This window comes from Homarus americanus, unplaced genomic scaffold, assembly GCF_018991925.1.
Source record: "Homarus americanus isolate GMGI-L3 unplaced genomic scaffold, GMGI_Hamer_2.0 scaffold57185, whole genome shotgun sequence".
NCBI lineage: Eukaryota > Metazoa > Arthropoda > Malacostraca > Decapoda > Nephropidae > Homarus > Homarus americanus.
The window spans coordinates 67,898-88,705 of record NW_024717524.1 but is presented as its reverse complement, the minus strand read 5'-3'; the positions used below and the strand labels follow the sequence as shown (position 1 = coordinate 88,705).

The following is a 20,808-nucleotide window of genomic DNA, read 5'->3' as shown; positions in this document are numbered from 1 at the left end:
TCGGTGGGTGGCCGGCCATAACACTAAACTGTTTCGTGTTTCCCTGCCACTCACAGTTTTTGTGCTACTGGTCCCTCGACGCGCGTGGCGGCTCTTCCATCCACCCTCAGCCTCCCTGCCACAACAAACTCGCCCAAATACGGATTTCTTAAGATTCGTACGTAAATTTTTCCCGTAACTAAGATAACACACATGAAAACTCGGAATACAAAAACGAGTCTATCTCCGGCACAGTCGCACTGCAATTCAAATTCCATTTTAGCCGCCAACTTTGTGCAGTAGCAAAAGTTGTGTCAGTTAAGATACGTTCTCACATCTCCAGTTTACGGGGTAAAATATTCAGCGTACGAAGCTCTGAGAATCGTGGCTTTAGACGGGTACTGCCGCCGGAACCGATACAATCCATCGCAATCACTGTTGACGGAAACTGTGCCGTTTCTTCACAGGTTATTGACGATAAGAGAGATAAGGTATCGGTTGTCAATGATGCGTTGTGTAGTAAACATAAGGAAGGTCGTTTAAGCTCGTTGTCCACACGCCGCCATGGTTGCTAAGTTACCATATAAGCATACTATTTTGGTGGTAATATTTGTCCATTTAAACTTTTACCGGCCAATTACATAGATAACAATGTTGCTTGGATATGTTATATAAAAGCATACCGTACGTCTTGCTGCTGTGGTGATCACGTACAATTTTGGCGGGCATTTGCGTTCATAACAATTATTCATGTCAGAAACATTTACACAAAATTTAGAGGGTATTTTTCGTATGTGTAACAATGTCGCTATGATAAATTAAGAACTAAAATAATGATATACCGTTGAACAGGTAATACACATAGACAAATACTCATCGTTCATAAAGGCGTATTCTTAGTGGCTCCAAAACGCATAACTCTATCTACTGCGCATCCCAAAGTTTTGCCATGGAGGTAAAACTTAACAAAACTCCTTCAGAGACAGTACTCACCGTCCATGGCAATAAAAAGACAGACAGGTAACAACAATAAATAATAGACGGGTACTTACCGTTCATCGTAATAAAGTTGGACAGGTAGAGGTCTAGTTCACGGACGGAAACGTTAATATGGTAAGGGTTGACACACAGCGCTGGATGGAGGCAGTCGGGCGATTTCTCTAGCCTCTCGCCGTCTGTTGACTCCAGAGGGATACTTTTAAATAGAATCACCATCACCAGGTCCAGCCGCCACACCTGTAGGGGATAGTGAAGTGATGGTGAGTGATAGTGTTATAGTGAGGTGGGATAGTGAGGTAGGATAGTGAAGGATGGTGAAGATATTGAAGGATACATTTACACTGTCACTATCACCAGGTCCAGCCGCCACACCTGTAGGGGATAGTGAGGTGATGGTGAGTGATAGTGTTATAGTGAGGTGGGATAGTGAGGTAGGATAGTGAAGGATGGTGAAGATATTGCTTGATAAATTTGAAGACGGTTTCAGACAGCAATAGACAGTTCTAGACAGTAAGTTCAGAGGAGCACAGACAGTTCCTAAAACAGGAGTCAGACAGCAATAGACAGTTTCTAAAAACAGGAGTCAGACAGCACAGACAGTTCTAGACAGGGTTCAACGTAATAAGACAGCCACACAAGCTTCAGACAGCTATAGACAGGCGTTAAACAGTCCTAGACAGGCTTCACACAGTTCTAGACAGCCACACAAACTTAGACAGTACTAGACAGCCACACAACCTTTAGACAGTACTAGACAGCCACACAAACTATAGACAGTACTAGACAGTCACACAAACTATAGACAGTACTAGACAGCCACACAACCTTTTAGACAGTACTAGACAGCCACACAACCTTTTAGACAGTACTAGACAGCCACACAAACTATAGACAGTACTAGACAGTCACACAAACTATAGACAGAGAATTCAAACAGCAGTATTAGACATGAAACTCACCTTATCAGCTTGCTTTTAGACAGTCAATCCAGCCCCATCTTGCCCCTTCTGGTCCGGATTAGACAGAACACATGTATTGGCTTCTTCCCGGTGAGATGCAGACAGAACGAAGTCTTCCCTACACTTGGTGTGATGTCTTTTCTTAATTTACCCAAGAGACGGGAAGCCCATTTCTGTTTCACCTCGTCTTTCCTGCTCTGACGGGAAGACAAGGGGATTTATTGCGTTAGAAAGAGGATTAATGAGATAGAGAGAGGATTAATGAGTTAAGAGAGAGGATTAATGAGTTAAGAGAGAGGATTAATGAGTTAAGAGAGGATTAATGAGTTAAGAGAGAGGATTAATGAGATAGAGAGAGGATTAACCACTTAAGAGAGCAACAAAAAACTAAACTAATTATATAAAAAAAAATTACAGCCAAAATATCCCCAAAACAAATAAAAAATATAAGAAAAAATACTCAAAAAACAAGATAAGTTAAAAATCAAGCAGAAGTAAGTGATTGATTACAGCTGAGGGTTGGCGACCACGCACCACCCACGTTATATTTCAACCATTATTATCGTTTAATATCTTTTAATGCAATAGGGAGGGCAGCTATCATTATAAAGACCTGAGGACTGTGTGTGTGTGTGTGTGTGTGTGTGTGTGCGTGTGTGTGTGTATGTGTATGTGTGTGTGTTAAACTCTCTACGGCGATTACTACCCATATTTCGTTAATACTACAGAAACTAAGAACAACAACAACAAATAACGACAACAACAACAACGACAACAACAACAACAACAACAAACACAGACAAAGTGAATAAACTCTTCAACACAACACTGCTATATGCCAGAATCTTGTTTACATAACCCTGCTCAGACAATATTTGGGGGGGGGTGTAAGCCTATGTACGGGACTAAGGACGGATCTATGTACGTATCTAAGGACGGAGGGATGTACGGACGGATCTATGTACGTATTAATTGGTTTGAATTCGCTGTATATTTCCTTCACAAATATCACCTCACCTCCCTCACTCCTTCGCCAAATATCACCCCCACCTCCCTCACTCCTTCGCCAAATACCACCCCACCCCACTCATTCCTTCGCCAATATCGCCCCCTAATTTCAATTCTTCGCCAACATCACCACCTCCCCACCCTTCTGCCAACATCACCCCTCACCTCCCCCTCACTCCTTCTGCCAACAATCTCTGACCTCCCTCACCCTGCCAACACCTCACCTCCTCACTCTTCGCCAACATCACCCCCACCTCCCTCACCTTCGCCAACACCACCCCACCTCCCTCACTCCTTTCTGCCAACACCCCCACCTCCCTCACTCCTTCGCCAAATATCACCCCTTCCTATTTTGGCGTTATTCGCGAAACATCCTCCCCTCCCCCCTATCCCACGCCAACTTTCCCACATATTTCGTAAAGGCGCCAACTCTATTTCCCGCTTAGTTCACGAAAACGGAAACACACAAACGTACACATACCCCGCGAAGTGTATGTGTGTGTGTGTATGTGTGTGTGTGTGTGTGTGTGTGTGTATGTGTGTATGTGTGTGTGTATGTGTGTGTGTGTGGGGGGAGGGGAGGGAGGGGGGAGGAGAGGGTAATGGAAAGTTTGTCGTGGAGGCTGTACCATAACACGGGTTTAGGACGGATAATAAAGCATGTCTTGTGGGCCATCCGTGCGTCATGTTAAGAGAGAGAGAGAGAGAGAGAGAGAGAGAGAGAGAGAGAGAGAGAGAGAGGAGAGAGAGAGAGAGAGAGAGAGAGTTATGTTGCTGCCCATGCGTTCTAGGACTCAACCATGTCATCGATATTACGCAGATTAACGCACCTGGTGAAACAAAATACGTCAATTGGCCTCGTGTGTAATAAGTTTTCAATTTTTCATTGCCCGCGAATTTATCCATATTTTAAAAGGGTTCGGGCGTAGAAACACTACAAATTCGCGGTTGGTCTTATATTCAAGAACTTTTCCTGAGGTGAAGGTAATAACCTTATGGGGCGAGTGGGTCATCCTTGAAGCCTCCCCTTCCTGTTCCCCCTTCCCATCACCTCCCCTCCCATCCCCCCCCTCCTCCTCAATCCCTCCTCACCCTCTTCCTCCCACATCCTCCCCTACCATCACCTCCTCCTTTCCTCCCTCCTCTACCATCACCTCCCTCCTCTACCATCACCTCTCCTCCCTCCCTCTACCATCACCTCCTCCTCTACCATCACCTCCCTTTCTCCTCCTCTACCATCACCTCCTCCCTCCTCTACCATCACCTCCCTTTCCTCCTCCTCTACCATCACCTCCTCTACCACCACCTCCCCCCTCCTCTACCATCACCTCTCCCTTTTCCTCCCTCCTACCACCTCCTCCTCTACCATCACTCTCCTTTCTCCCTCCCCCTTCCCTTAATACACTGGAGAGCTGTACGGGGATGTATCGTGTGCTCGACTTAAGGTGAATCATAAAGGCTACATCTTAGTTGTTTTTGGTTTTTTTATCTTTCATCATATCAAAGTTTTATCAGTCACTTTAAAGCCTCAACTTGGTCAATAAACTCCACGAGGTCATGAGGTCAAGAGGTCACGATAAGGGGTCATGAGGTCACGATAAGGGGTCATGAGGTCAACGATAAGGGGTTTTGAGGTCACGATAAGGGGTCATGAGGTCACGATAAGGGCCACCTGGCTGGACGAGGTAGTCTCCCTCCTTCATGGAAGGTAGCCTCCTCCTTTCCTCCTTCATGCCATGCAGCCTCCTCCTTCCCTCCCTCATGGTGTGTAGCCTCCTCCTTCCTCCAGAATCCTAAGGTAATGTTTACATCTGACAAAGTATAGACGACAGACCCTGAAGGTAACATATAGTATAGACGACAGACCCTGAAGGTAACAAAGTATAGACGACAGACCCTGAAGGTAACATAGTATAGACGACAGACCCTGAAGGTAAATGTGCTATAGACGACAGACCCTGAAGGTAATATTATAGTATAGACGACAGACCCTGAAGGTAACATAGTATAGACGACAGACCCTGAAGGTAACATAGTATAGACGACAGACCCTGAAGGTAACAAAGTATAGACGACAGACCCTGAAGGTAACATAGTATAGACGACAGACCCTGAAGGTAACAAAGTATAGACGACAAACCCTGAAGGTAACATAGTATAGACGACAGACCCTGAAGGTAACAAAGTATAGACGACAGACCCTGAAGGTAACATAGTATAGACGACAGACCCTGAAGGTAACAAAGTATAGACGACAGACCCTGAAGGTAACAAAGTATAGACGACAAACCCTGAAGGTAAATAAAGTATAGACGACAGACCCTGAAGGTAATAAAGTATAGACGACAGACCCTGAAGGTAATGTAGTATAGACGACAGACCCTGAAGGTAACAAAGTATAGACGACAGACCCTGAAGGTAAATTGTAGCATAGACCACAGACCCTGAAGGTAACAAAGTATAGACGACAGACCCTGAAGGTAACAAAGTATAGACCACAGACCCTGAAGGTAACAAAGTATAGACGACAAACCTGAAGGTAACAAAGTATAGACGACAGACACTGAAGGTAACAAAGTATAGACGACAGACACTGAAGGTAACAAAGTATAGACGACAGACCCTGAAGGTAACAAAATATAGACGACAGACACTGAAGGTAACAAAGTATAGACGACAGACCCTGAAGGTAACAAAATATAGACGGCAGACACTGAAGGTAACAAAGTATAGACGACAAACTCTGAAGTTATTACTCACATTCAACACAAAGTATAGACGAAAGACCCCGGAGGTAATAAAGTATAGACGACAGACCCTGAAGGTAACAAAATATAGACGACAAACCCTGAAGGTAACAAAGTATAGACGACAAACTCTGAAGTTATTACTCACATTCAACACAAAGTATAGACGAAAGATCCCGGAGGTAATAAAGTATAGACGACACAACCCTAAGGTAATGTTTACATCTGAGGGAAACTATAGACGAAAGACCCCGGACCCGGCGACACTGGGACTGAGCATCACATCACCACGACTAAAAGGGGGAATCCGCGACCCCAAAGGAGGAATTTATTGCGCGGAAAACGGTTCTTCGGTTCGCTCGGCATTATGCAAACCCGGCGGTCACGGCGGCATATAACAGCGGCCACCACAAAAAACTTCACCTACTGATTCTCGCTTCGTGGATAAGGGATTAAGTTCGCCTGGCTTGTCCGTCTTCCCCTGACTCCCCCCCTCCCCCTGACTGACTACCTTATTCCCCCTGTCTCTCCCCCTGCTTAACAATGCCCCCCCTTCTCTGGACTACCTTCACCCTGCCTCCCCCTGCCTGACTACCCTTCCCCTACTTCACCATACTCCCCCTGCTCTGCCTACCCCTTCATGCACCTTGCCTCCCCCTTTCCCTGTCTTTTATAACCCCTTACTTCCACCTCTCTACCCCTTCCTTCTCTCCTCCTTCCTCCTACTGTTCCTCTCCTCTTCCTGACCCTAGCCTCTTCCTCCTGACCTCCTCTCTTCCTATCCCCTGCATCCCCCTCGCCTCTCCGCTGTCCTACCTCACCTCTACCCCTCCCTTCCTTCCCCTACCCCCCATCTCCCCTTTACCTCCCTCCCTCCCCTGCATCTCCTGTCGTCTCACATTCTCCCACCTCCCTCCATAATAATGTAAGCACGACTGTAGTATCAAACGTGGCTGTTGGACTTGAACGACCAAACTCCATAGTTGAGTCTGCAATAAGAGCTTTAGTTGGACTTATCCGGCTGAGAAGGTCCACTGGACTTAGGTAAAGACACCCCATAAACCTTTGGACTTGAGGAGGGCCGTGGTCGCCAACCCTACCCCAAGAGATGATTGGTTGGACTTGTAAGGCCCAGAGGTTGTGATATTTCTTACACCAGAAGGCCAGGTGGACTTATGCCCATCTGGGAAGGTCATTTGGACTTATATGCTGGACTTGTAAGACCTTAAGTCCATATATATTATTACCAGAGGTTATTTAGATATTCATAAATTTAAAAATGTCATTAAGTAAGTCCCCCCCCAAAGCAACACAGAAAACGACAGAGAAGGACAACACAGAAAATGGGAAACTGGATGAAAGAAAATGATAAACTGATAAGAAAACGGGAAAAAGGCATAAAGAAAATGGGAAACTAGTTGACTTATGTTTACGGTTGAAAGAAAATGAGCTGTTAAAGAAAACGGAAAACTGAAATAACAGAAAACGAAAAACTGAAATAATAGAAAACGGAAAACTGATATAACAGAAAACGGAAAACTGAAATAAAAACAATGGGAAAGTACTTGACTATGATTTGTGGATGAAAGAAAATGAGAAAAGAGAAAATGGAAAACTGGACGACTGAACACACAGACCAACTGAAGACGAATAAAATAGAGGTGAAAGTCGTAAACCAGAGGGAATAAAGATGAAAGACAAAGAACAGTAAAAGTTACGTGGAAATATGGTGAGGGAGAAAGAGTAGAAGGGAGGAGGGAGAGAAGGGAGGGAGGGAGAGTAGAAGGGAGGGAGGGAGAGAGAAGGAGGGAGAGAAGGGAGGGAGGGAGAGAGAAGGAGGGAGGGAGAGAGAAGGGAGGGAGGAGAGTAGAAGGGAGGGAGGGAGAGAAGGAGGAGGGAGAGAAGGAGGGAGGGAGAAGGGAGGGAGGAGAGAGAAGGAGGGAGGGAGAGAGAAGGAGGGAGGGAGAGAAGGGAGGGAGGGAGAGGAAGGAAGGGAGGAGAGGAAGGGAGGAGGGAGAGAAGGAGGGAGGAGAGAGAAGGGAGGAGGGAGAGAGAAGGAGGAGGGAGAGAAGGAGAGGGAGGAGGAGGGAGAGAGAAGGAGGAGGGAGAGTAGAAGGGAGGGAGGAGAGAAGGAGGAGGGAGAGGAGGAGGGAGGGAGGGAGAGAGAAGGGAGGGAGGGAGAGAGGAAGGAAGGAGGGAGAGAGAAGGGAGGGAGGAGAGAAGGGAGGGAGGGAGAGTAGAAGGAGGGAGGGAGGAGAGAAGGGAGGGAGGGAGAGTAGAAGGGAGGAGGGAGAGTAGAAGGGAGGGAGGGAGAGAGAAGGAGGAGGGTAGGAGGGAGGGAGGGAGGGAGGGAGAGAAGGAGGAGGGAGAGAGAAGGGAGGGAGGGAGAGAAGGGAGAGGAGAGAAGAAGGGAGGAGGGAGAGAAGGAGGGATAAGAGGGAGGGAGGAGAGGGGAAGGGGGGGAGGAATGAGGAGGGAGGGGGAGGGGAGGAGGAGGGAGAGGGAGGAGGTGAGAGGAAGTGAAGGGAGGAAGGAAGGGGTGGATGGGGAGAAGAGAAGGAGGGAGGGAAGGAAAGAAGGAAGGGGTGGAGTATGTTAGTGGTTACAAGAGGGAAGGAGAGAGGGTGTGGGAAGGAGGGAGAGGGTTCAGGTATGGGTGGGTGGGAAGGAAGAATACGTGATGGAAGGGGAAGAGAGAGAGAGAGAGAGAGAGAGAGAGAGAGAGAGAGAGAGAGAGAAACAGTGTTCTAATATTATCTTAGGAATTTGTTCACCGGAAACATCCATAAAAAATATGCCGTTTATCTTATTACTGATGCCTCCTTCATCCTCCTTACTGATGCCCTCTGTCCCTCCTTACTGATGCCTCCTTCATCCTCCTTACTGATGCCTCCTTCATCCTCCTTACTGATGCCTCCTTCATCCTCCTTACTGATGCCCTCCTTCATCCCTCCCTTACTGATGCCCCCTTCATTCCTTACTGATGCCTCCTTCATCCTCCTTACTGATGCCTCCTTCATCCTCCTTACTGATGCCTCCTTCATCCTCCCTACTGATGCCTCCCCCTTCCTACTGATGCCCTCATCCTCCTTACTGATGCCCCCTTCATCCTCCTTACTGATGCCTCCTTCATCCTCCTTACTGATGCCTCCTTCATCCTCCTTACTGATGCCTCCCTTCATCCTCCTACTGATGCCTCCTTCATCCTCCCTACTGATGCCTCCTTCATCCTCCCCTACTGATGCCTCCTTCATCCTCCTTACTGATGCCTCCTTCATCCTCATTACCGATGCCTCCTTCATCCTCATTACTGATGCCTCCTTCATCCTCCTTACTGATGCCTCCTTCATCCTCCTTACTGATGCCTCCTTCATCCTCCTTACTGATGCCTCCTTCATCCTAATTACCGATGCCTCCTTCATCCTCATTACTGATGCCTCCTTCATCCTCCTTACTGATGCCTCCTTCATCCCACTACTGATGCCTCCTTCATCCTCCCCTTACTGATGCCTCCTTCATCCTCATTAATGATGCCTTCATCCTCCTTACTGATGCCTCCTTCATCCTCCTTACTGATGCCTCCTTCATCCTCCTTACTGATGCCTCCTTCATCCTCCTTACTGATGCCTCCTTCGTCTTCCTTTTGCCTCCTTATTCTTGTCTTCCTCCTTATTATGCTCTCTCTGCCTCTTTCTTCTCGCCCTCTACCTCCTCCTCCTCCTTCTCTTCTCTCTACTCTTCTTCCTCGCCCTCTCTCCTCCTCCTCCTCCTTCTCTCTCTTACTCTCCTTCATTCTTTTTACTTTTTATTGGATTATTTCGTTTATACTAATGTGGTTATTCTTTCGTCTATACTTAACCTAACCTAACCTAACCTAACGTAACCTAACCAACCTAACGTAACCTAACCTAACCTAACGTAACGTAACCCAACCTAACCTAACGTAATCCACCTAACCTAACGTAACCCAACCTTAACCTAACGTAACCTAACCTAATCTAACGTAACCAACCCATCCTAACCACCTAACCTTAACCTAACCTGTCCCAACCTAACTCTAACGTAACCTTAACCTTAACTTAACGTAACCTAACCTTAACCTAACCTAACCTAACCTAACCTAACCTTAACCTAACGTACCTAACCTAACCTAACTTATTCCAATCCTAACCTAACTCTAACGTAACCTAACCATAACTAACTAACATAATTAACTTAACGTAACGCAACCGAATATTTAACATGATATAATCTTTAATATAACCTTCAACAAACTACAAGAATGAAGGATGAAGGATTGCCTTACCTGTAGTTCATCCTTACACCTCCTCTCCTCCTCGAGTGACATCCTTTTCTCATGTTTCTTGAAGTATTTACGTTTGGCTGCTTGTAAGTTGAACCAGGTGTAGGCGAAGGACTTGACATGTGGCAACAGAGCCTCAATGAACGGGTGGAACTCATCCTGGGAGAGAAAAAAGAGATATATACCATTATTATTATATACAGTAAACATAAAATCATCTAATGTTTATAAGTTTTGAAGCAATTTTATGTTTTTTGAGAAATATAATAACTTAAGTATGGGAAAAAATCATTAATAAGTGTTTAAAAGAATATTGATATCCTAGTGAATTCATATACCAAACATTTAAAGAAATTCCTAGTATTTTTAAATCATTACAAGAAAAAACACTACTACAGAGAAATGAATTTATATATAAACAAAATACCATAATAATAATAATAATAAACAGAAAATCGATGTCGAAGAGATGAATTACAAGATAGTTTATTACTGATGTGGTAACTGGATCGCGAATTATAACGAGAACCAGAAAAATATATCTCTTTTACAAATTAATATTAATAACTACTGTATATATTAACCTACAATACCCACTTAAAGATCTAATTATTGACGCGTAGTAATAGATTATAAACCTCAATCACTCGTCTGTTATAATCAAAATTACCGTAAACACCATAATAACGCGTAAGATCTTCCTCTCTCCAGTAAATAAACATCTCAAGATATTATAGAAACTTACAATATATTTTTTCACTAATAATATAAACTAGTTAGTACTTTATTGCCATACTGTATATATATATAAAACAGTAATGCACTAGTGAACGACGGCTCTGAATCCCGTTGCCTGACGTATAACCAAAATATCTCCTACAAATACACAAAACTAAAACCAATAATTCAATAAAAAACAAAAATAATTCCAAATAAAATTATATCCCTAAACACACACTCGTCATAATCTATTTCGTCTCCTAATGGTTGAAATAAACATTACATTTACGGCCGTACGATATTTTTCCCGCGTCTCTCAGCCAATCAGAAGCCGTTAATCACCCATTGAATATATCTGTTGCCTCTATGTAGGGCAACAGGGAACCAGATTTCAGCTAGATAATAAAACACGTGAATTGGGTGGTGAGAGGGAATGAGAGGGGGGTTAAAAGAATAAGAATGGGACGATGAGAGGGATAAAAGAGAGGTAGAGCAAGAGGGTGGTTTGCTAGTGGAGGCCGAGGGAATGAGGGGTTAAAAGAATAAGAATGGGACGATGAGAGGGATAAAAGAGAGGTAGAGCAAGAGGGTGGTTTGCTAGTGGAGTGGGCTACTGAGAGGGAATGGGAGGGGTTTAAAAGACGTGGTGAGGGGGTTAGTGAGAGAATGAGAGGGAGAGAGAGGGATAATGAGAGGGGAATAGAGGGGCGAGAAGACGTGAAGTCGGTTAATGAGAGGAAATGAGAGGGCGTGAGAGGTAAAAAGAGGAGTAGGCGGCTGATACAAATGGCGAGAGGAAATGAGAGGGAAATAAGAGGTAATGAAGTTAATGAGCCAATGAGTGGGAGTGAGAGGGGTGGAGGAGGCGGAGAGGGTTCATGAGAGGGACTTGGTGAGTGAGTGATGATGAAAAGGCTTGAGAGGAAGTGAGTGGAAATGAGAGGGAATGAGTGGGAGGTAGTGAGAGGGAATGAGTGGGAGGGAATAAGAGGGAGTGAGATAATGAGTGGGAGTCAGAGGGAATGAATGGGAATGAAAAATGAATGAGTGGAAGTAATAAGGAATGGATGAGAGTGAGTGGGAGGGAATGAGAGGGAATGAGTGGGGAACAGAACACAACCCATAGTAGTTAACATGATGGATACATAATGTCTCTCAAACTTTATCCAGTTGATAACGTGATGGTGGGCATATATATCCTGGTGACGTGACTCTCTCTCTCTCTCTCTCTCTCTCTCTCTCTCTCATACAATTTACGAATGTTCTAGAATTTTTAGTTCACACACACACACACACACACACACACACACACACACACACACACACACACACGCACGCACACACACACGCGCGCACACACACACACACACACACGCACACACACACACACATACGCACACACACACACACACACCACGCACGCACGCACACACACACACGCACACACACACACACACACACACACACACACACACACAATAATAATAAATAAACAAAGTGACAATATAAAGATTATTCTCTCCAAAAGGAATTCACTTCAACAATAGGCGAGAGGGGTGAGAGGGGTGAGAGGGGAGGAGGAGGGGAAGAGAGGGGAGGAAGAGAGAAAAATGAAGAAGAAATACAGACCTTGATATGTTGTAGAAGACAGAGAAGAAGAAGAGAAGAGGAGGTGGGGAGTGGGGGAAGAAGAGAGGGAAGGAGGAGGGGAAGAGAGGGAAGGAGGAGGGGAAGAGGGAAGGGGAAGAGGGAGGGGGAAGAGGGGGGAAGAAGATTTATCGGCCAGGGCATTAGTGGCAGTTTGCAAAAGGTGTTTTATCAGTGGTCACAGTAAAAGATCTAGTTGAGCGGAAACTATTCTATTTTTCCTCGTACTGAACCAATTGTCTCCTGCTGTGGTATGGTGGTGGTGGTGAGTGTGGTGTGGTATAGTGTGGTAGTGGTGTGTGGTTGATGAGGTAATAACAACCACACACCACCACAGCCGTCACCATAACCACAACCATAACAGCCATTATACCACACACCACCACCAGATTCGACTCCCTTCACTACTGGCACTATAGACACACACATACACACACACACACACACACGCACACACACACACACACGCACACGCAACGCACGCACGCACACAGTTCATATTCTTAACTTCTACCATAGAATACAAAGTGATGTTATATGATCAATGGGACCCAGTTCTAATAGGTACCAGTTCTAATAGGTGCCAGTTCTAATAGGTACCAGTTCTAATAGGTCCCAGTTCTAATAGGTCCCAGTTCTAATAGGTGCCAGTTCTAATAGGTGCCAGTTCTAATAGGTGCCAGTTCTAATAGGTGCCAGTTCTAATAGGTACCAGTTCTAATAGGTCCCAGTTCTAATAGGTGCCAGTTCTAATGGGCCCTAGCATAACCTAAACTAACCATTATAATTGATATTGGGGCCAATTAGGACAGTGGATCATATGAACAAGACCCCAACGTTAATATGTAGCCAAGTTGGTTAGATTAGGGTAGGGTAGGGTAGGGTAGGGTAGGGTAGGGTAGGGTAGGGTAGGGTAGGGTAGGGTAGGGCAGGGCAGGGTAGGGCAGGCTTGCAGGTTAGGCAGGGCAGGGCAGGGTAGGCAGGCAGGGCAGGGCAGGCAGGTTAGGCAGGCTAGGTAGGTTAGCTGAGTAGTAGGGTAGGGCAGGGTAGGGTAGGTTAGGGTAGGGTAAGGTAGGATAGATTTGGGTAGGTTAGGGTCGGATGGAAGCTATTTAGACCAAGGTTAGATTAGGTTAGGTTACATTAGGTTAGGTTAGGTTAGGTTAAATTAGGTTAGGTTAGGCTGGGGGCTATTGGTACCAGATCTTTAACGTGAGCAATATGGTCAAAATGTTGGGGGTTGGTTCATGCTAACACTAACGTAACACTAACATAATATTAACGTAACACTAACGTAATATTAACGTAACACTAACGTAACACTAACATAACACTAACGTAACACTAACATAACACTAACGTAACACTAACATAACACCAACGTAACACTAACGTAACACTAACGTAACACCAACGTAACACTAACGTAACACTAACATAACACTAACGTAACACTAACGTAACACCAACGTAACACTAACATAACACTAACGTAACACTAACGTAACATTAACAAAATACCATCATCAATAACTCCTTCCCTCGTTCAAACCTAAACAATGATTCTCCCTCACAAGTCAAACTTTTAGTCAAGCTGCGCCAGTGAGAGCGATGAGGAGCGTCTGGCGTTAGTCTTACTCGTTAACTTAAGACATGGACGTTAGGAGAAGACATTATTGAGGTTTAAACCACATCACCAGCGCCGCCGAAGCCAGACTCACAGGTTCGCCTATCTTCTGCCTGGGGTGGCGCTGGTGTGTGATACGGGTATAGTATTGATGTGGGTAAAGGTGGTTAAGTACTGACCCAGGGCATGGTGGCACATTTCATGGGTGGGGGGCCGAGGGGTGGGTGGGAGGGGGGGTATGGCGGTGGCTGGACGAAGAGCGACACTGTAGCGAGGATCTGCCAGCCGCTAACACGCTAGATATTAGCGCTTCACTCCGCTAACAACAGCAACTTTTACCCCCACTCTCTCCCTCTCTCTTCTTGTTATTAATTTCCTGGGTATTAAGCGCCTGGCTCCTGAGGGTCTGTCTGCCAGCCGCTAACTTTCTAAATATTAGCTCTTCTCACGGCTAACAATAGCGCCTTTTTCGCCTAGCTGTCTCGCAGGCCACAAGAGCTTCTAGCAATAATGATATTTCCACAATTACTTCCCAACTCCCTCTAACATAAACACGGGTCGCTAACTTCCTCGCTAAACTAGATACAGTCTCGCTAGTTCAGTGTTAGCGCTTGGCTCTCTCGTCTCCTCGCTAATAACAATAATTAATTTTCTTCTTCAGTAAAAAAAATAATAATAATTAATAATCACAGGTGTTTCTTAATGAGGTGTACTTTGTTATTGCTGTTGTTATTGTTCTTGTTGATATTCTTGTTGTTGTTGTTGTTGTTGTTGTTCTTCTTGTTCTTGTCGTTATTGTTGTTGTTGTTGTTGTTGTTATGCCCCGCTATTGGTCGTTGCTGGGTGATGGTAGCAATCAGTTGAGTGTGTCTGTTTAGTAAAGTTCCTTATAACGCACACACACACAAACACACACTCAGTTGATAACACCACAGTATAAAGTGTTCAGTAGAGCCTCACGCACTTCAGTAGAGCTTCACGCACTTCAGTAGAGCTTCACGCACTTCAGTAGAGCTTCACGCACTTCAGTAGAGCTTCACGTACTTCAGTAGAGCTTCACGCACTTCAGTAGAGCTTCACGCACTTCAGTAGAGCTTCACGCACTTCAGTAGAGTTCCACGCACTTCAGTTGAGCTTCACGCACTTCAGTAGAGCTTCACACACTCACACTTCAGTCAGTAAAATATAAGTAGTACCGGCGGTAGTAGTGGTAGACTGAATCAAGACTGCTTCAGGTTCAGTTAAGTATAAGTAGTAGTAGTAGTAGTAGTAGTAGTAGTAGTAGTAGTAGTAGTAGTAGTAGCAACAAACTAGACTATCTTATCCTCTTTAAAAGTTCACTAACATCTAAACCACTAAACCAAATCATAATTAATTCTCTTCATTACATAAAATAGATACTCTTGTTCAGTAAGTTCAAAATACACAACTAATGTATCAAAACTAACACTTTATAATACTGTATTACTATCTATCTATTTCAGGTTAGTAAAATACACCACGTGTGTATATATGGAGGGAGGCGACGGTGTGTATGTATGTATGTATGCTTCCGCGGTTAATATTGACGAGAAGACAGTCTACATGTACGTTTTTGATACATACAAACGAGACGTACATATGTGTGTGTATAATATCAGGACACATATAAATTATACACCAATATGTTTCCTCTAGTAAATATTTTCTAAGATATTGCTCCAGTATTAGTAAGGGGAGTATTTGGATCAGCACCAAGAACGAATATTCCTCTCTAAAATACTCCTCTCCAAAATCGTCTCATTCACTGAAAAAACACAAAAATTATTACAGGATATTTCACACAATTAAAACAAATAAATACTCTCATTAAATTCCATAACAAAAAATATTACCCAGAATTGTTCACTCTAAAAAAAAAATAATGTTCTTCACCATATTATGTTCTGTACGTGTTCTTCAGGTATGAGAGAACAAATGATATAGTTTTTTATTCTGGTATAATTTAATTCACTATTTACCTATGGCACTTTTCTGGGGTTACTTTGTTTATAAACACGTATTTGTTTCTTTGTCATCACCTTACTTATACACACGCGGTAGTTTACGTGTCTGTGATAATTACTTTGTTTCAACACCGCGAACTATCACTTTATCTTCTCTTTCATATACGCCGAAAATACTCACTTAATACGTAGTGCTAATATACGCCAAACACACCTGTCATAGCGTATACACAGGTAGCATTAACACACCTGTCATAGCGTATACACAGGTAGCATTAACACACCTGTCATAGCGTATACACAGGTAGCATTAACACACCTGTCATAGCGTATACACAGGTGGCATTAACTAATACACCTGTACACTAGGTATCTCAGGTGTGCAGTGCAGGTGTGTCTGAAGAATTGTCACTCATAATGCCTCACAAGTCACTCATAATGCCTCAAAAGTGACTCATAATGCCTCACGTCACCCAGTATGCCTCAAATCACTCATACTGCCTCACAAGTCACTCATAATGCTTCACAAGTCACCCATTATGCCTCACAATTGACTCATAATGCCTTACAAGTGACTCATAATGCCTCACAAGTGACTCAAAATGCCTCAAAAGTCACTCATGCCTCGTCACGCATAATGCCTCAAAAGTGACTCATAATGCCTAACGTCACCCAGTATGCCTCAAGTCACTCATAATGCCTCACAAGTCACTCATAATGCCTGAAATCACTCATTATGCCACACAAGTCATTCTTTATGCCTCACAAGTTACTCATAAAGCCTCACAAGTCACTCATTATGCTTCGTCACCCATTATGCCTCAAGTCACTCATAATGCCTCACAAGTCGCTCATTATGCCTCAAGTCACTCATAATCCCTGTCAAGAACTTCAGTATGCCTCAGTCACTAATAATGCCTCATGTCACTCAGTATGCCTCAAAAGTCACCTGTAATGCCTCAAGACACTCCACAGCCTCACAATTCATGCATAATGGGCAAGTTACTTATTATGCCTCACAAATAACTCATAATGCCCCAAGTTACTCATTAGGTGTCACAGGTCACCCATAATGCCCCTTAAATCATTCATTATGCTCCATAAGTCAATCATAATGTTCACAAGTCACTCATTATGCCTCACAAGTTACTCATAATGTCTCACGTCACGCATAATGCTTCGAGTCACTCATAATGCCTCACAAGTCACTCACAATGCCTCACAAGTCATTAATAATGCCTCACAAGTCACCACCATAATGCCTCAAAATTCACCTCATAATGCCTCAGTCACCTGCGAATGCCTCACAAGTCATTCATAATGCCTCACAACCACTCATAATGCCTGACAAGTCACTTATTATGCCTTACAAGTTACTCATAATGCCTCAGGTCACTTATTATGCCTCACAAGTCACCCATAATACCTCAAATCACCCATTATGCCTCAAGTCACTCATAATGCCTCACAAGTTACTCATAATGCCTCACAAGTCACTCATAATGCCTCACAAGTCACTCATAATGCTTCACAAGTCACTCATTATGCCTCAGGTCATTCATAATACCTCACAAGTTACTCATAATGCCTCACAAGTCACTCATTATGCTTCACAAGTCACTACCACAAGTCAATCATTATGCCTCAGGTCACACTCATAATGCTCCACAAGTCACTCATTGTGCTTCACAAGTTAATCATTATGCCTCAGGTCACTCATAATGCTCCACAAGTCACTCATTATGCTTCACAAGTCACTCAATATGCCCCAGGCCCTTCATAATGCTCCACAAGTCACTCATTATGTCTCACAAGTCAATCATTATGCCTCAGGTCACACTCATAATGCTCCACAAGTCACTCATTGTGCTTCACAAGTTAATCATTATGCCTCAGGTCACTCATAATGCTCCACAAGTCACTCATTATGCTTCACAAGTCACTCAATATGCCCCAGGCCCTTCATAATGCTCCACAAGTCACTCATTATGTCTCACAAGTCAATCATTATGCCTAGGGTCACCTATAATGCCTCAAGTCAACCATGCCTCAGGCCACTCCATAATGCTCCACAAGTTACTCATTATGTCTCACAAGTCAAATCATTATGCCTCATGTCACCTATAATGCTCCACAAGTCACTCATTATGCTTCACAAGTCAACTATGCCTCAGGTCACCATAATGCCCACAAGCCACCACAGTTTCAAGTCAATCATCATGCCTCAGGTCATTCAAAATGCTCCACATGTCACCTATGCCTCACAAGTCAACTATTATGCCTCAGTTGGGTCACTCATAATGCTCCACAAGTCACTCATTATGCTTCACAAGTCAATCATTATGCCTCAGGTCACTCATAATGCCCCAAGTCACACATATTGCATCACAAGTCACTCATTATGCCTCACAAGTCACTCAAAATGCCCTAAGTCACTGATTATGCCTCAAGTCACTCATTATGCCTCACAAATCACTCATAGTGCCTTAAGTTACTCATTATGCCTCACAAGTGACTCATAATGCCTCACAAATTACTCAGTCCCGCACAAGTCACCCATTATGCCTCAGGTCACTCATAATGTGCCAGGTCACTCACTATGCCTCAGGTCACTCATAATGTGCCAGGTCACTCACTATGCCTCAGGTCACTCATAATGTTCCAGGCTCAATGTACAAACGTTTTCTATAATAAGTCACCAGGGAAACGTTTTGGCGAAGAATGCAGCAGTTTATACCATGGATGGTTTCTCTTTAACACACACACGAAAAACGTTCTTGTTCGTAGTTCACTGCAAACGTTTTTTAAAGGGGGGGGGGGATTTTTCTATGGGATTTTTCAGGGGGATTTTTCTAGGGGATTTTTCTAGGGGATTTTTCAGGGGGATTTTTCTAGGGGATTTTTCTGGGGGATTTTTTTCTGGGGGGATAAATTAGTTATTAGTGTACAAACGTTTTTTTTATGTGGATTTTTTAGTTTTGTATTTTTGTTTTCATAATTTTGGCGTCCAGAGGCTAGTGGTAATGGTAGTAGTAGTAGTAGTAGTAGTGGTAGTAGTAGTAGTGGTAGTAGTAGTAGTAGTAGTAGTAGTAGTAGTAATAGATTAATCCACTTCTCCCTTCCACTCTACCACACCTCCTCTTCCACCTCTTCCTCCTCCACTTCTTCTTCCTCTTCCACTTCTTCTTCTTCCTCAATAGCATTAACCAACAGTGGAGGCTATGTGGTGGTGGTGGTGATGGGGGGGGGGTATTAAGGGTCGGGTAGGCACTCAGAACATTAACCAGAGGATGTAATCAGGAAGTAGATGGTTAAAGGGGTATGACAGGACAATCAGAACACTAACCAGAGAATGTAATCAGGAAGTAGATGGTTAAAGGGGTATGACTGGACAATCAGAACACTAACCAGAGAATGAAAACAGGAAGTAGATGGTTAAAGGGGTATGACAGGGCACCTGTGAACATTAACCAGAGAATGTAACTAGAAGTAGATGGTTAAAGGGCATGACAGGACAATCAGAACACTAACCAGAGAATGTAATCAGGAAGTAGATGGTTAAAGGCATGACAGACACTCAGAACATTAACCAGAGAATGAAATCAGGAAGTAGATGGTTAAAGGGGTATGACAGGACACTCAGAACATTAACCAGAGAATGAAATCAGGAAGTAGATGGTTAAAGGGGTATGACTGGGCACTCAGAACATTAACCAGAGAATGTAATCAGGAAGTAGATGGTTAAAGGGGTATGACAGGGCAATCAGAACACTAACCAGAGAATGTAATCAGGACATATAGAAGAAGAAGTACTCAAGAATTAGATCAGAGTGTCTCACGAGTAAAGGATGATGAGGAGGAGACGGGAAGAAGAGAGAAGGAAGTAGGGAGAGGGAGAGGAGGAGGGGAGAGGAGGGAGGTGTGGTTGTAACTCTCCCTCCCCTCCCCCTCCCCGTATCGATCTGTTCTAGAACTAAAACACACCACCACCACTGGCTCACCACTACCACCACCAATCTGGTTCACAACGCTTAAGGCGCTTGATCTTATGTGTGTGTGTGTGTGTGTGTGTGTGTGTGTGTGTGTGTGTGTGTGTGTGTGTGTGTGTGGAGTGTGTGTGAGTGTGTGAGTTCTTCTGCTTGATACTACTGATGTTATCTTCCTACTGCTTGTAAAAGGGGTGGTGATAACCTGCTGATTGTTCTTGTTCTTGTTAATGTTCTTGTCCTTGCTGATGTTCTTGTCCTTGTTGATTGTTCTTGTCCTTGTTGATGTTCTTGTCCTTGTTGATGTTCTTGTCCTTGTTCATATCTTTGTTATTGTTTTTAGTTCTGACATCACATCAACACTTAATGAGGATAAATTGTACTTGTTTCCTCCAAATTTTCTTGTTCTGTTGTTATTGTCCTTGTTCTTATTACTACTGTTATTGTTGTAATTGTTTCTGCTTGTTTCTGCTTACGTTAGGATAATAAACATTAACACCACGATAAGCAGAGGTAGGAGGAGGGTGGGGGAGGGAGGGACGTCTTCTGCTTTTGTTATGTTTACTGCTTACTTGTTACTGTTGTTGTTATCTGTGCTGCTGTGGAGACTGTTAAAATGTCCTTGTTCACGTACAAATGTTCTTGTTTATCCCCACGTACGGTACTTGTGAGGGGGGGGGGCACAATCAAAGCAGTTGAGCAAAGACAGTGTGTTTGTTTGCCCTTGTTTCTGCTGTTATTGTTTGTAATGCTGCTGGGAGGTTGAGGAACACAGTAGCAGACACTGAATGATCACAGCAGACACGGATTAAAAACACACAGTAGACACGGATTAAATACAGTAGACA

At 43.9% G+C, this 20,808-nt stretch overlaps 1 protein-coding gene across 1 annotated transcript in view; it reads right to left on the bottom strand.

Annotated features, from left to right (window-relative positions):
• Positions 1–310: 310 nt before the first annotated feature.
• Positions 311–20,808, bottom strand: part of LOC121858909 (nuclear factor 1-like) — a 32,606-nt gene continuing 12,108 nt past the window's right edge. Inside the window, 5 exon segments of the mRNA XM_042355562.1 lie at positions 311–414; positions 1,032–1,215; positions 1,938–2,065; positions 2,068–2,134; positions 9,999–10,154. Of these exon segments, the coding sequence (XP_042211496.1) occupies positions 311–414; positions 1,032–1,215; positions 1,938–2,065; positions 2,068–2,134; positions 9,999–10,154 (639 nt within the window).